The sequence below is a fragment of the Catharus ustulatus genome, chromosome 4 (assembly GCF_009819885.2).
Source record: "Catharus ustulatus isolate bCatUst1 chromosome 4, bCatUst1.pri.v2, whole genome shotgun sequence".
Lineage (NCBI taxonomy): Eukaryota > Metazoa > Chordata > Aves > Passeriformes > Turdidae > Catharus > Catharus ustulatus.
Window position 1 is genome coordinate 15,117,746 of NC_046224.1, and position 17,002 is coordinate 15,134,747.

Sequence of the window (17,002 nt, forward strand, 5' to 3'; positions counted from 1 at the left end):
TGCAGAAACCACGCGGGGCGGGCAGCCCCGGCCGGCGGCCCCTTCCACCTCATGCGGACAGGGGCTGCCAGCAGGAGCAGCTCCGCGGGCTAGGGGACCGGCCCCCGGGTTTGCGTGGCGCCCACCCGCCCGGGGCTTCCTTCCCGACTTCCTTCCAGGCCCCAGCGCACCCCACAGCCCCGCCGCCCGCCCGCGAGTGAGCGCGGCGGGGGCGCTCCGTGCGCAGGCGCTCCGGGCCGCGCCTGCCCCGTACCGCGCACGGCGGGGGGGGGGTGGCCGGGCCCGCCCCCTGCGCCCGCCGGGCCGCGCTCGCCGCTGTCCCCGCCTGCCTCCGCCTCCAGCTCCGCCCGGGCGCTGGGAGCGGCGGCAACTTCCCCTCAAGTCCGCCCGGCGGCGGGGGGACGATGCGAACCAGCTGAGCGCGGCCCGAGAGGGGCGGGCGCGCCGAGGACGGGCAGCGTCGGCAGCAGCGGCAGCCCCGCCGCCCTGGTCTGAGTAGCCCGGCAGCCGCCCGCCTCAGCCCCCAGCCCTCCCCCGGTCGGGGCGGGAGCCGCCGCGGCCGTCCCATGTCCCGCAAGGCCAGCGATAATGTGGAGTACACGCTGCGGAGCCTGAGCAACCTGATGGGCGAGAAGAGGCGGCGGCAGGCGGACGGGTCCGCCGGCTCGGGCGCGGCGGCGGGCGAGCGGAGCCTCATCGCCGCCGAGTCCTGCTCCAGCCTCAACAGCGCGGCGTCGGGCGGAGAGCTGGAGCGGGCGGCGCGGCGCCAGTTCCAGCAGGACGAGACCCCCGGCTTCGTCTACGTGGTGTCGGTCTTCTCCGCCCTGGGGGGCTTCCTCTTCGGCTACGACACCGGCGTGGTGTCGGGGGCGCTGCTCCTCCTCAAGAGGGAGCTCAACCTGGACGCGCTCTGGCAGGAGCTGCTCGTCTCCGGCACGGTGGGCGCCGCCGCCCTCTCCGCCCTGGCCGGCGGCGTCCTGAACGGGCTGTGCGGCCGGCGGCCCTGCATCCTGCTGGCCAGCGGCCTCTTCACGGCGGGGTCTGGCGTGCTGGCCGCCGCCCGCGACAAGGAGACGCTGCTGGCGGGACGCGTGGTGGTGGGGCTGGGCATCGGTGAGTGCCGCACCGCCCCGCCGAGCTGCCTCCCCGCGGGACCCGGCTCTTGCCGCCGGGGGCAGCGCTCCCCCGGGGCAGCTTTAGCCGAGCCGGGAGTCCCCTGTCCCTGCACGCCCGCAAACCCCTTGCGGTGAAGCAGAAGGCGAAGTGGCCGCGGAGTGCCCGAGGTTGGGGAGCTGGCGAGGGCAGCGCTTGGCTGAGCGAGGTCCGGGGCGGGGTCCCGTGGCCATCGCAGCGCGGTGGGCAAGGGGACGGTGTGTGTGCTTGCCCTTTTTGATTTAATTACGGGTGGTGTAGTCCTGCCCCGTTGCTGGGAGAGTTTTTGTACGAGGGGAATGGTCTCACATCCTTTCTGCAGTTTCATCTTTAGGGTGGTCTCTCAGTGTCAACAGCTCACACCGCAGGCTTTGCGTTTGAGGGGGTCTGGGAAGGCAGGAGCGAGGAGATCACGCCTGTCTTTCTGAACTGTGACTACCTCTCTACTGAGTCCCCGCATAGCTTTACCTGGGCACCAAAGGAATGCCTCTGGGACAGGATGACGTAGTAATCTCCCTGGTCTGAATAAATTAACGCTTGCTTTGGAAGGCTTTGGATTTTCTGAACGTGAATTGCTGCTCTTTATTTGCCTTCCTATATGGGTTGCAAGCAGTGGTTTCTCGTAAAACTTTAGTTGTCCCGGAGAACTTGCAGTGATGAGGACTCTTTCCTCTGACCTATTAGGCTGTTTTCTGTGCGGACTGTATCCTAAATATCCCTCAAATTTGGGTTACTCTTCAGCTGCCATCCTATCTGACAGTAATTAAATTATACTGCTCATCTAAGATGGGCTGTATGAGGTTAATCAAAATCCTTGGACTATAGTAGGTATAATCTTGCATCCTTTTCTATCTGAAAGCACAAGTAAAAATTGAAAACTAAAATTATTTTCCTGTGTGTGGCAAAGTTGTTTCTTAGCCACTGGATAATTTTCTGAGTCCTCGGGCTTGTCATACAAACACTTTCTCTGATGCAAATCGTGGCCTTATTAAGGAAGAAAAGTTAGTGAGTCATAATAAGGACTGTCAGAAATAAAATCGACTCCATCCATGAAAGCTCATGCTGGTTTTCCTATACTGCAACAACTTCGGGTTGCAGTTTTCCTACCCCAAGTTGGATGGTTCTTTAAAAAAAAAAAATTAAAATTCTACCTCTCTGCATGTTTTTTGTTTAATCAAGACTTCAGACTGCAGAATATTGATAATATTGGTCATGAAGTTCAGGAGGCAAAACTGAATTTGACTATGAGATCGCAGGGATAACAGGAATTTTGATGGCAATATGTAGTACATATATTTAGTGGAAGATACTGAAATTACCAACTGTGATGTCTTTGTGTTTGTAAAGCTTGTCATTTTCCTTTACCGTAACTGGTTACAATGACAACTTCAGGGGTGTAGAGAAATTAAATGGATACATGATAGCTTGACTCTTGTGTGTGTCTTGTAGAGAGATAATGGGCATGTTGAAATTGTCTTACAGTGGTGCACATTCGAATTATTGGAGAGATATGAGACTTGGGACTTACTATAATCAATATATAAACCACAGAAATGAAAACTAGGAGCCCTAGATCTCTTGTATGCCCTGGGGAGAGTGATCTCTCTTTGGCCTCTCTCCACACCGAGGCAGAGGTGGTGGTTCTGCTGAGACTCTGGAGAGCTGAAGTAAGAAATGAGAAATGTTCTGAGGCTTTTGTAGCTCAAAGACACTAATTTATGTTTTTAAAATGTGATTTTTCTCTTTTTTGTAATCAGACTGCTCTTCTTTATGGGATGTAGCTTAGGGCGAGAATCAAAGCTTTAACTCAGATTGCTGTGACTGAAGCCTGACAAGAGACTACAGGAATTGCAGAGTCCAATCCTAACACAGTTTGTTCTACAAAAGAAAAAACCTGTAGTGGTTGAAAGCTGTTCTTGTATAGCAAACTGGGACAGTCTCTACATTAAATCCCCCACCAGAGGGAGCCTGGATAATTTCATGAAGGCATTAGAAATTGATGGAAGTTTTTTCTTCTCTTTCATTTCTTGGAGACTTCTGACTATCATTTTATGTCTGCCCAAAGTCAACCTGAACTTCCTAGCGTTGGTGTAAGAAGTCTGTTCAGTAATGTAACACTTAGTGATAGTACAAACTGCTGAAATGTGAGGGTGCAGTGGTGTAGTGTTACAAATGCTTTCTTCCGTCAACCCCCCTAAAAACTTATTAACTGTGTATAATTTTATACATTTTTTAGGTTTCTTTCCTGTAGCTCTCCTCAAATTGCCCATCAAGAGATCTACTCCAGATACATGTGGGGGTTTTTGCATTTACTAAATGAATTACTGTGTTATGGTCTGTACTGTGGTGCTGTAAAAGCAGATGTGATGTTCCTTCTGCCCTTGCTGGTGCAGGGTGGATCAGCATTAATTTTGTCTGTGTGAGAAAATGGCTATTTTTCTTATGACTGTGATTTATAAAGGAATACAGTTAAACTTTCAAGGATGAAAACCACAGGATATATGCTGAAATGAGGAACAGCTCTTAATTTGTCAGTCTTGTCCATTTTTTACCATTTTCCTTAGAGCTGTTTTGAAATGGAAAAACTCTCCTTTTTTCTACAGCTATTACAGAATGAGATATTTCTGGAAATAAAGACCTCCTCTCAAGGACAAGCCTAAATCTTATTTTATTGTAAATGTTGAATAGATTTTTATAGTAGAAACAGTTATGTTCCTTTTCTGTCCCTCTTCCCCTCAGTATTAATATGAAATATAGAGGATGCATAAAAATGGGAAAATATGTTCAGCATGAGCTTAGAATATCCTTAGATTTTTTCAGATCTGAATTTCCAAATACGTAGTTTGTGATAGTTCTAGTAAATGGCTTAAGAACAAGGTTATGGCCATTATTCCCTCCCACCTGCCCATTTCCAAACAGTTCTGGTGTCCTGGACTCTTTAGGAATTTGTCCAAGCCAGATATCAGGTATGCAACATTTGGCCAGATATTCATTACAGCAAATGGGGGCAAAATCCAAACATTTAGGAAATTGGATTGCATGTGCTTGGTAACACTTAGTATGAGCTAGGTAAAAAAAGTCATTGGCACAAAGCATGTTTGGACCTTTGGCATCTGATAATGGTGAAGGCCTCCTCCTGTTGTCTTGTGCTGGCTGCTGTAGTTTGTGTGCTTGGCAGGAAAGGTGGGTCCTTCACTTGGCTGGTGTTTGGTCTGTCCCAAAGCCTGAGGCCAGGCCAGAGCTGAAACACTAAAAGCAAGAACCAGGCATGACTGGAGATGAGAGTTATTTCTACTGAAAACATGTCTTGAGAAGGAAGGCAGAGAGTGAGAAGAGTGATCACTGGGACTAAACACAGCAGAGACTAGAAAGGATAATGATAAACAGCCATGTTTGCAAAATAACTTCTTCCTTAGGCTGTAATCAGTCCAATGTCCTAATTTGCTTGAACCCATTGGCTAATGGCTTGCCAACAGCTCACCTGTGTGCAACGGGAGGAGTTTATCCTTCTGTCATCTGGGGATGCTGGAGGTTTTAAGCTTACAGCTGGTGTAGGTGGGTGTTGGCATGGTGTTTCAGGTACTGAGTTGTTCAGGTTACTTTTTCAAGAACGCTTTCATGCCACCTGTGGAAGGAAAGCAGTTTGAGCAGGTTTAGAAAGTGCCAGCATTAAGCTTGCTTCTCCATAGCTGATCTCTGTCTTGATGTACAATCATTAGCTGGATAATTAGATACTCCTGTCTTGTTTGGTATGCAGAATAAATGCTGCTCAATTAATGTTCAGCTTTTCAGGGTTTTGTTTTCTTGCTGAATGTGTGGCTTAGTCATTACTTAATATACACTTTGCTTTCATGAGAGCTTGGGTACAGTTACTTAGGAGTACAGTATGTGCACGTTACTGAGTCTGCAGTGCAGTGGGGGACCTGTCTGGTTAGGTGCCTTATCTTGTCCTTGAGTCCTGTCTTTCACAACGTAAGCCTACTGCTCAGTGCTTGCTTTGTGCTCAAAATGTCTGTAGTATTTTTTTTTAAGGCTATATTTGAATCTGGCATATGTGGTGCTTCTGGTAGCATCTTTTGACTACATATGTAGGTCATTTTCTGAGCAGAGGAAACAAGGTTGTACACAGAATTAGGCAGGAGTGAAAAACTCTGGCATATGGTTGTGGCTCCCCTGGTGGTGTTGGCTTCTATTGTAAGTAATGCTCAATACCAAATGACAAAAATAACCAAATTTATCCAAAGGACTTGCATCATGTAGTACAAACTCTGTATTATATTTGAAGTGGTTAAATAAACGTCTGCCATATAATCTGGACTCCTAGATATGCTGTGGAAATACTAGAAAATAACTGGTATGACATGTTGCCTATGAAAGATGAGGATATATGTGCTGGGATGTTTTTTGTTTGTTTTTTTTGTTTGTTTGCTTTTTAATACAACTGAGCTTTTTCAGGTATTTTTCAGTGTATTTTTATCTTGGAAAACCAGATTAATCTTCTCATCCTCCCTCAGCAACCCAATATGGGAAGCTCTGAAGCTTCTGTCTGTTTTTATAACTGAGTGTCCACCAGCTTTTTTTAAAGGCACTTACACCTTGGTACATTTTGGAATCACCCTCAACCCCCAAATATACTGTGCTCCTTCTGACAGATGCTTGTAATTTTGAGTCCAGAGGTTCATAGGCTATTTTTACCTCTGGAGACAGTGGTTTGTTAGTATAAACTGGCAGTAGGGATGGAGGGGGATGGAGAGACAAATTTCTGGGTTGTTGCAATTGACTCTTGTGCTGTCACTGCCCACAGATGGTTACCCAAGCTTCCAGGATCTAAGGCTACTGACATTACTTTGTGTGCTCAGGATTGAATCTCTGCATCTTAAGGGTTTAATCTATTCTTGTGCAAAAGCATCTGGACAGATACATTAGCTTCTGACTGGAAGCAGGATAGCAGGATTAATTTCAGATGAAAAACTCTATCTTTTGAACTCCTCTAATTTTGTATGCCTTGGACAAGGATACACAGCGGTGTGCTTGGTTCACTGTCACGTCAACAAGCACTGACTCCCTTATTGTTTTGTTTGATAGTATGATACAAAAATCAGCAGTTTGCACATGAATGTTGCTACCTTGTATTTAGTGACCATTTCAGAATAAGGTTATATCTAACAGTTATATCTAAGAGAATTTCTGGATTTTTGATTCTTCTGAACATTCTTTATAGTCATAAGGGAGGTGTTCTGACCTTTTTGCTATTGATTTTATTTAGCTTAAGAAAAATTAATTCCCATAGTTCATAAACCTTGAAATTTGTTTTCTGTCTTTAAAACGTGGGAATCTTTCTAAAATAATTTTTCCTATACTTGGTCAAACTATTCTATTAAAACATAATACCTGTTGGATTACGAGTATCTTTGTTTATTTTGGAAAAAAAATAGAAAACATCCATTTCATAGGTGACATAAAATAGAAATGATGGTCTTACTCCTGATAAAAAGGGAACTTGAAGGAAGTTTGCAGTGTTAAACACAAGTCTTTCCTTACCTTGAAAAATTCATGTGGGCTTATTTTCAAAATGCTTTGTTTGCTAGAGGAACAGGAGACCAGTGGCATCCACTTACAGTGATGTTAGAGACAGCAAATCATTCAACTGGAGCTCTTGGGTCTGCGTGACTTATTTGGCTGAAGTTTGCACCAGTCCTGTCAGCAGAGGCACAAGGCAGGATATCTGAGGACACTGCAAGCAGCAGATTCAAGGTGCTGGCTGCAGTCTCGTGCTGTGCACTGTCAGAACTTGCACTTAATTTTTGTTCTGAGCATTGTAGTCTGTACTTTGCCAATTGTATCCTGAGAAGCAATGAAAAAACTGAATCACTGAAAGGAGGTGCTGAAGAGGTCTTTTAAATTTGATTTTTCCTTATCTCGTTATCAGTAGACATCAAGATTAATTATAGCAGATATATGCTCTTGGGGTTTTATAGAATATATCCTATTTTAAAATACTTTCTTTTAAAAGTAGTATTTTGGGATTCTTAGGGATTACTACATTCAAGTATGGTAAGCTTTTTGGTTTCAAGTCCTACAGAAGTCCCAAAAATTGGTGATTTCTGCTTAAGGTGGTTGTGCTCAAAGTGAGCAACTGTGGCTGTGCAGCATGCTGGCACCAGAGGTATAATGGGCCTGACTGACAGCTTTGTTTGCAAAATTGTTTTATGGGTTTTCATTGGTGGGCTTTCACATCTGACCTGCACCATCAGTGTTTCTGGTGTGAAGCTTGTGAAGAGACTGGGTCTGCACTGAGCTGCTGGAAGCCTGAAACCAGTGACTAATGAAAATCAGGAGAGCAGATTCCGCCTTTGGGCTTTTCTTTGCAAAGATTAAACCTGTGAACCAGTATCAAGAGAAGCAGTTGTTAATTCTGTTGTAGAGATCTTGTCTAACACAGCTCTGGATGAGTCTGGAACCATCTGATTAACTAAACTCTCTGTAAGTCTTTTGATACCACTTGGGTGCAAATTCTTCTAAAATATATTTTGCACATGATAGTTGTAGAAATTCCTGTTCTTTCCATTTCTAATCTTCCTCTGATTTGTTGTCAGATTTAGACTGGTTTCATAAAGAATTCATTCAAAGCAAATGCATGTTCTGAGGGGATTTTTCATAGGTGGTTTCTTCTTTTGTCTGTTTATATACCTAGTCACTGAACTTTTAGGTTTCTTAGCTCAGACAGTCTGTCCCTCCTTCCTTCACAAGTCCCTTCCAGACATGCTGCTGGCATGGATGAAATGCCACACTGTGACCCCAGAGGTCCCCCCTACCCCCCCATCTAGCTGTCTGTGAATGGGCCACAACTCAAATTCAGCCATGGGGTTGGCCACTGTCTTCCCACTTCCCCCTAGGTTTGGTCTCTTATTCAGCTGAGCAGTAAGGGGCTCTGCCTCTTCTGCAGTTGGGGACAGACTTCTTTTTTTTCCCCTCCCTTTCAAACCGCTGGTTCTTATTTGAAGTCCCCATGTGTGCCCTAGGGATTTCACCTGGGTTGGCTTTCTTTGGAGTTATGCCATCATTTCATATAGCTGTGTGGTAGTGAGCTCAGACACTGAAGCAGTTGGGTAAATTTAGTTAAAAAAAAAAAAAAAAGGCTTCTGTTTATTGATAAATGCAACTTTTTGCCTTTACCTTGGGCTTGTCCTTTTGTTGTCACTCAGGGGTTTTCCACCCCTCATCCGTAGATGGGTTTTTTAGTTGTGTGTATTCAAGAGTTGTCAATCCAGCTTCACTGCCTGAAATTTTCTTTCACTCCACTCCTTGATTTTTCCAGTGTAATTCAGCAAGAGAGCACCTCTCTGGAGGAGGTTTGTCCTCTGTGACTAATCTGAAAGACTTCTTGGTTCTCATTAGAGCTGATATTTTCCAGGACCACATGGCACTGACCTTGGGGCTCATCCTTTGTGAGTGTTCTACAGCAACAAGCATATTCTACTTCTGAGTGACAAGACAGCTTCCAGGCAAAAAAAAATTTCCAGGCAGTGTGGAGAACCCTAGTAATAGCTGATGCTTTAGCGCATAGGCTGACCAGTCTTCAGAGAAGTAAGGATTCCTATTCTTCTCACTGATGGGCTGAGGCAATTGCTCCAGGCCTCAGTTCTAGAACTTTCTGATTCCTTTTCAACACAGTGTATTTGGGAAGGTCTGAGTTCCACAAGTCTTGTCTCAAGTGGTGGCTTTGAGGAGCTCTCTAACCCAATGAACAGCCAGCCAACCACATACAGCTACATGCTCAGTCCTGCACTCTCTGAGGCAGGAGTGACGAGGTTGTCGATCTCCAGATGATACACCTAAAACCATGAGATGCCAGAAATGGTGGAGAACCTGCTAAGTAAACAAAAAAGTGTAGCTCAAATTAGAGTCACCTGACATCACCAGTATTTTCACAGTCTTGACAAAATTAAATTGTTCTAGAAACTTGTACCATTTGTGGGACCCCTATGGCAAGAGTTTTCAAGCCTTTTCCCAGAAGTGGGAGTTTCTGCAGGCTAACCTGCAGAAACAAGAAGTAACAGTCCTTTTGTTTTAACTTTTCATTTGTTTAGGAGCTTCATGTATGTGGTTTTCTCCACTGTTGCTTCCCTTGCAAGGGAAGCAAAACCAGTAACTATGGTTTTAGTGTGTCTATGCATATAATCACTTTGGAAAAAGATTGCTTTCCAGCACCTGGAGGTATTAGGTATGTGCTTGTGTTTAGCCACAGCTCTTTTACTTTGTTGCCTTTCTCTGGAAATACAGGGGAATGCATTCTAATTTGGAAAGAGCAGAACAACCTGCCTGGGGTTACACAGGTTGTATTGCCCATTGCTGTGGGTGTATGGCCTTGTAAATACGGAATGTGTTCTGGTGAGTGCTGCTCTGAGAAACATCTAAATTGATTGCTGGCATGTGCCAGTGGAAGAAGCTTTTTAATTTCTGTTTGCTCGTAAGAAATTATCTCCTGTTCTTTCTCCTAAATACTTGTTCTATGTGAGAACCCTACAAAGACTTGATCAATCTCCCTTTCTGAGTAACACTGGATAGTTCTCTAGGTATGTTTTCATAGTTTTAGCACTCCTACTCTTGGTTCACCAGATAAGAACTTTGAACTTAGGACTACTTGAAGGCATCAATAATTTGAACTTTAAATCCATCTTTAACTGACCACACTCCTAATAAATGGGTGGATGTCGAAGTTTTGCGTTGGGTTGTTTGTTCTTTCCTGCAAGTTGAGTCATAAAAACATGAGGGTGACCTTAGTGTCATTAAATAACTTCATGTTGTTAGGACTGATACATTGCTGTCACAGGAGTGCCATTGTTCATAAGCCATCAATTGCATTTATTCTAATAGAAAAGTTAAATATTGCTAGTATTTGAAAATGACAGCAATTGTGTTGATTCATACCCTTGTCTGAGCTGTCTTCTGCAGTTCATCAGATCTTGCTTTTGCATCTCTCTCATTTCCAAGGGCAAGAGGTGAGCAGATCTGGAAGTATTCCTCCTTTTCCCTAGTGCAGTTCCAGAGCAGAACCGCTGTGCCCAGAGGAGCAGGCATGGTGCCATCCTGTTCTCATGCCTTGTGGTGCAGTCTAGCCTCCAAAACAAGACCAGACCAGCTGGTGGAAATGGGCAGCTCCTGTTTGCATCCCTCTGATTTCTTCCCTTAAATTACCATTGATTCTTATTCCAAGCCTGTAATAGTACTACAATACTTGGTGGTTATCTGTGATTCTGTGGGGTTTTAAACTAATATTATGAGCATTCAAACAGTATGACCTGTTGGAGGAACTTGCAGTATTTAATGTAGAAAAAAAATAGAGTTGTTGATTGACTTGGTCATTAGCGCACAGAAATGAATAGGCAGTCAGGACTCAATTTCTTTAACCAAGAGTTAGATGATCCTGATGCTGAAGCCAACTAACTTCTGAGCAGGTTGCAATTTTTTCTCATGCTGTTGTAGTATAGTTTCATGTTCCAACTATTGAAATTGTCAGCATTCCAATTGTAAAAATTATCAGGAGTTATGAAAGGAAAAAAAAAGATACCATCTTAAAGGTGCCTAAAGAAATCTGGAAGAAAAACCTCTTAATTGAAGCTAACAAGTACACTTAATAAAGTACTTATGAGATTTTTATAGGAAAAGTGGTAGATAATGAAATAAACTAAGATGAAAGCCATGACAAGAAGGCTGGAGCAACTTCAGCAATCTGGAAAGATACAGAAGCATAGAGCCTACATGAGGTATTGGAGACAGGGAATATTTTTACTGCCTGTTTGACCATCTAACTGGAGTGCAGGTGGGAACAGGGAGAGCTGGGAGCCTAAATTCTTGCACAGCTGGTGGAGGATGGTGCACCAGGTGATAGTAGGAAAGAAATACTCATTCTTATGGCATTTTTTTATGTTTAAGATTCAGGTCAGTGTACTTTATTTGCCATTCCTAGTTATAGAAAGACCTACTCTGCCTGTTTTGAACTTTTCTGCTTGTAGCTGCCTACATAGGATGTTTTGTTTATGAGGTTAGGGAGATAAAAATCATAGGGACCCACCACTAAGCACTTGCTCTCTGATTTGGTTAGTTAATTTTTTTAGGATTGTTGGTTGGAGTTCTGATGGGAAGTGTGGAAGGCAGTGTGGTAATGGATGAACTGGAGCATGCTGAGCATGCAGGAAATAGTGGTTAAGCCCAAAGCTGTGTGTACTTTAGGCAAACACTTCAGCAGATGTTTGCATACAAGTGACCTTTTTTGTTTGTTCACAGGTCCTTGATTATTGCACTGTTGAGGTCAGTAGTAGCTATATCAGCACAGGAATGGGGAATCTGCCTGAGGGGAAAAGGTAAGTCTGGCTTTATTCACTATGGAGTTCAGCTAAGTCTTTTGCCTGGTAGACTCCCTGCTCCTGCATTAATCATAGGTGCTGCTGACCTCACCAGTCCAATTCACATTGGAACAGCTTGGTATGAGTGAAATCCAAAGCCACCTGGGCAATTTTAGGATCCTGAAAATAGAGGTGGAAAAGGCTAAATGTTGCACATAGGCATTCATGATGTTTCAGCCCAAAAATTCAATCACTGTGAGAATGTTTTGAGCTACAACTTGTGTCTGGTTTTGTGCTGTGTGTTGTTCTTGGGTAGAAGGAGAAATAAAGCACAGATCCTTCCTCTTGTAATAATTGATAGATGTTCTTGGAAAAAATCATTGGTGCATTTAGCAGAAACGTGGGCACCCATTGAGTAGAGCATTACACAAATAACGTTAACTTCCCTTTTAATGAGTGGGAATGTACTAAGTTCAAGGACAATTTGAATGAGAAGATACTATTTATCATAAAATCTCACGTTGTGTATGGCACAATGTTTGTGTGCACCTGTGTGATCTATGTGATTTCCTCTGTGCATCTTGTCATCCTGCAGATTTTTAGGGCTTCACTCTGCTCCTGACCCCAGTCTGCAGGTTTTCTAGCTGGGGTACACAAAATATTATCATGTTCAATAGCCTGCGTGCTTCTGAAAATGCTGGAGTTTCATGGTGTGTTTTTTAGGTCATGCTTTGTTGTTTTACCTTCTGCTGTGTCTCTGATGGAGACTTTAGAATAAGAAGAGATACTGCTTGTGTTTTGGCTTTGATTCTGCCTACTCTGTCCCCACCTACTCCTTCCCTTTATTCAAAAGCTGTCTGTTGTGTCAGTCTGCAGGTCTCTCCCTGATTCAAAGTTAATTGCTTTTCCTGACACCCATGTACTATCTGGGCTATTAATCATTATCCTCTTCGATGTGGAAGGTTTCCTTGCACAGGAGCAAACAGTACTCCGAGCTTGTTATGCAGGAGTGCACAGAAGGCTTCTCCTCATAGCTCAAGACCAGCAGTCCTGTCTCCTCTGTAGTGCAAGTTGGATCTTTAGCAAGATCTGAGCCACCTGTTTAGAACAGTTGTGTTGAATCTATTCAGAAGCTAATTCTCAGTAATTCACCCTGTAGTGGTGAAACTTCTAAGGGACTGTGTGCATGTTTTCTGGTGTTCCTTGTCTAGAATCTCAACATGCTTCTGGCTGCTTTTGTTAGACTTTTAAACTGGTATTTGAAGATAACACATAGTATTTATTTGTAAATGCTATTCATCCTCTATGGTATTCTGCTTACAGCAATGTTCTGTTTCTTGCTTGAAGCAAATGATTCAGCTAGTTGTAGTCAAACATAAAAATGCCTGTGTGCATGCTTCTCAGTCTCACACAAATGTGTTCCCAATGTAGTTGAATCATCCAGAAGCAATGTATGATTCTTTCTTTGGATTTCTATTTGTCCTGCATTACCAACACTAAAATACATGTATCCCTAAAGCAATAATAGGTTGAGAAGTGTTTACTTTACTCTGTTTCCCTTTTACAGTTCTGAGTGGTTTGTATTTCTATTTGTCAGCCTTATCAGCCACTAAAATATATACAACCCTGAAGCAGTAATATGCCAAGAAGTGTCTGGTCTGCTGCATTTCACTTTCATCCTTGCTCCGTGTGTTCTGTACTCTGGAAATTTGTCCTGTTACAGGGCCTGTAGGCACTGGTTTTCTAAGTCACAGTAAACTTTGCCAGTGCATGGGCCAGATGGGGTTGCCTGTTCTACAAGCTGGAGCCCATTCCATTTCCTTGAGTGGTGTAGAAGCAATTGTAGCTACAACACTGTTGCAAGAAAAAAAAAATCATACTGATACAAAGAGCTAGAGACACAAAGTCTCAAACTCATCCTGAAATACTGCAGTGAGGGTGCTGAGGCTTTGGAACAGACTCCCCAAAAATTGTGGATGTACCCTGGAAAGGGCTTTTGGTAGCTTGGTCTAGTGGAAGGTGTCTCTGCCCACCCTGTGGCAGGGCAGTTGGAACCAGATAATCTTTAAGGTCTTTTCCAACCCAAACCATTCTGTGAACCTATGAATAAGAAAATATCTGTTGTGCTGTTGAAAAATGTGACTTGCACAATGAGTCCCCAAGAGTCTGATGCAGTCTTTTGCTGACTGAACATAAGACCAATCTGTAATTCTTGGATTTGTCTCTTTCTGGCATTTGGATCATCAAGTGATTGTCATGCCTTATGCCTCCATTTTTCTTTCTGTAAGGTGGAACTGATGTTTGTGTTTTCAAAAGTAGTCTTGGACTTATTTGAAAACAAATAGTAATATTTTTTCAATCAATCATAACCTCTTAAAATCTGCAATTTCTTTTAATGGACATTAGAGTGTGATTTTCAATTTCTTAGGTAATTTCCTCTGTAGTCAGATCTCTGTCCCTCCTTGGTGTGTGTGTTTGGCCTGTAGACAGGCAGTACTGTTGGTGGTACTTCTCAGAGAAGTCTGGTCTCAAGGCAACCAGGCATTCAGTCTTACTGAAATGCAGGTAAATTATTTGTAACAGATTTAATTTCTATTTAATAAATTTAAATGTTATTATTTAATTATTACTTGATTTTGTAACAGTAAATAATTCTACTTAACTGGAAGTGCAAACTTTGCATTCATAGATACAGATATACAAATTGGCACACACTTGTCATTGAGAAGAAAAAGATTGCCAAAAATCAGGCCACTTCTAAAAAACATTCTAAAATGTATCTCAGTGGAGTGAGGTAGATTTAACTTCCAGAATGTGCTCTGACATGCTGTATCACTGACCGTGCTTATTCTTCAGTTTCTCTCACAAGCCTGTTCTGTGCCTTACGAGCAAATGGCACAAGAGTCATTAAAGGACTGCCACTAAATGCTTCTGGTAAATCATGCCTAATTTTGAGTTTTCCAATATGGTATACTGAAACACTGCTCAAAAGGTCTGAACATATTAGCAATTAGAAAGTCCTTCAAACTAAGAAAGGACAACAGTGTAAACTCAGAATGAGCAGGTGAACATGAACTGGACAGTATTTCAAAGGTAGATATCAAGATGATGAGCAGTAGACATTTAAAGTGCTGAAAGCACACACTGCATTGGAAGCATAGTCCATGAGGGGCTCTTGTATTATTACAGTAGGTTACAAGTATTAGGGAGGAGGATTCTGTTATTAAGGAGGTTATCTTTGGTGACAGGAAGAGTGTCATTCTACTAGAGTGGTGTCTTCTTCCCAACCTCATTGACAAAAGCCTGTCATCAACATGTGTGCTTTGCAATGGTTAGTAAAGTTTTCTGGGGAAAATACTGTCATTTTATTATTTTCTTACTGTATGCCAGTATAAATAGTTCTAACTGGGCAGGTAGGAGTGGGTGGTGATTAATTTGGAGATGCAGTCACCTATGAGCTGTTTTGTGCTTCATTGTAGGTTCCTAATACTTTATTAGAAGGTATCACAACTGATTCCATTCCTACTCACAGTTACTTTATTCGTGCTCAGTTTTATCATTCTTTCCCAGTAGATAATTAATTCTACTTTCTAATGTTGCTCTCCTGCAGTATGGTCAACAGTCCCTGACTTTTGTTTTGGGAAATAAGAAAACGGAAGCAGGCCAAAAATGTTTTTAAATGTAAATAAAATAGTTCTTACTTTTGAGTGAAAATTAAATTATATGTAGCTAGGTTTTACCATAATTGATGTTTCAATTAAATCTTGCTTTATGAAAACTTAATTAAAAGATCAGGTGAAATGTGATACAGGGAAAATCAAGATGGGAGATAGTAATTATTTGATAGAGTTTCTTTGGAAAGAGTCCTGTGAGGATTCAGATATCCATCCCTGCTCTAGTCTAAGACTTTTCAATTATCCTCAAGTGTGGAAATTTCTTCATAATTTTTTCTCTGTGGAAGTGGAGTAATACTGTAATCACAGGGCTTGCGAAGTTTATTTTTCGGAGAGATCCTGGATTCAGTTATTTTTCTCAGTAGTAGCTTGTGCACGAGTTGTTTTACTGAAACCTTGAACTTTAAGTGAGAATGTCTTGTTGCTTTGAAGGAGAATGTAGCTTCATTTTTAGCTATAAACTTTTCAGTTTTAAGGATGGAAGGAAACCACTTGTAAGTGGGAACAGGTATGAAGGAGTTAAGATTTACTACTCTGTAGTAGCTGTGCCCTCAAGTATAAAGAAGCTGGGTCACTTAGAGGCTGGCAGACAGCACACTGAAGCAGTGGAGTATTTCATTGCCCAGCTTGTTATCTGACAGCTTACACTGATTCATTGCAACTGGTGTAGTGCAAGTCACAGGAAAAGCAGATTTTATCTTAGAGATACTTGCTGTATCTGTGTTAATTGGAATGGGACTGTCAGATATAATTTTTAAAATTGCAACTCTTAATATTTCTTAAAATTTCTCATTTTCACTATTCTCTCACTGTATGGGGGCAACACAGCAGACTGACAGATGTGAGAATCAGTGCAGTGCCCTGAATTGCAGAATGGCACTTCAGATACTCATCTCCATTTCCTTTTAATCTTTAGGTCATCTAGAGTTATCAAGGTGTTGTATCACTTAATGAGGTTTACCAATAACAATGGAGTGTTTGCCCAGCTTTCTCTGTAGGCTGACCTGGAGCTCTGCCTGAATGCTCCCCTGTTAGTGTGCCTGGAGAATGAAATAGGGCAGGAAAGAACTGCTCTGCAGGGGATCTCAGGAGTTGTGGTCGGTGCTGAGTAAGGACCTAACAAAATGCAAAGTAAATGTTGAAGTAAAGCAACTGCTACTAGAATTATATTTGTTATTTGGAAGATGACTGTCCATCACAATGCATCTAAAGAACTGCAAGTTGTTAAAAGTTGAAAGTCATGAGAGCAACATTTCCCGGAAAACTCTTTGGCAGTCCATTTCCCTGACAAAATTTAGCAGTAATTTCTTTTCCCCTGCAGCATCCATCCACTCCTGGTTGGCTGAGGCTTCCTCAGCTTTTTGTTGGTAGTAGATGGAGTAGTTGATCTGTTCCTTTTTTCCTTTTAGCTCTTGATACTACTGTCTTGCTTTTTCTCCCCTCAAGTGCAGCAGGCTCATTCTTCACTTGTAGCTTTTTTTTTTTGTCAGTATAAGGCCCTGGTGGAAGTAAATGCACATCAAAAGTGTTTAAAGTAACCTTGTATCCCTTGACAGCTTGAATATCGCACCAAGATTGCTGCAGTTGTGATAGTCTAGGAGAGCAGTCACAAGTCATTTCTATGTGTAAACCTGTGTGACATGAAGAAATTCAGAATTGGCTTATCCCTCTGCTAAGGGCACTGTAATGCGAGATCCTTGTCCTAATAGTTAAAACCCTCTCTGAAAAAGCCACTTTTCTTGAGAGATCTTTACTTGGGTTTCCTCCATATGTTCTTCTATGGATGCTTCTCTATTGCAGTTGCATTACACTGGCACTTGAGCAGCTGTT

At 42.9% G+C, this 17,002-nt stretch overlaps 1 protein-coding gene across 1 annotated transcript in view; it reads left to right on the forward strand.

The window, feature by feature from the left end:
- Window positions 1-356: 356 nt before the first annotated feature.
- SLC2A13 (solute carrier family 2 member 13) overlaps window positions 357-17,002 on the forward strand; it is a 137,605-nt gene continuing 120,959 nt past the window's right edge. Inside the window, exon 1 of the mRNA XM_033057807.1 lies at window positions 357-1,113. Within this exon, the coding sequence (XP_032913698.1) occupies window positions 567-1,113 (547 nt within the window). The 5' untranslated portion in view covers window positions 357-566. The remainder of the gene's footprint in view (window positions 1,114-17,002) is intronic.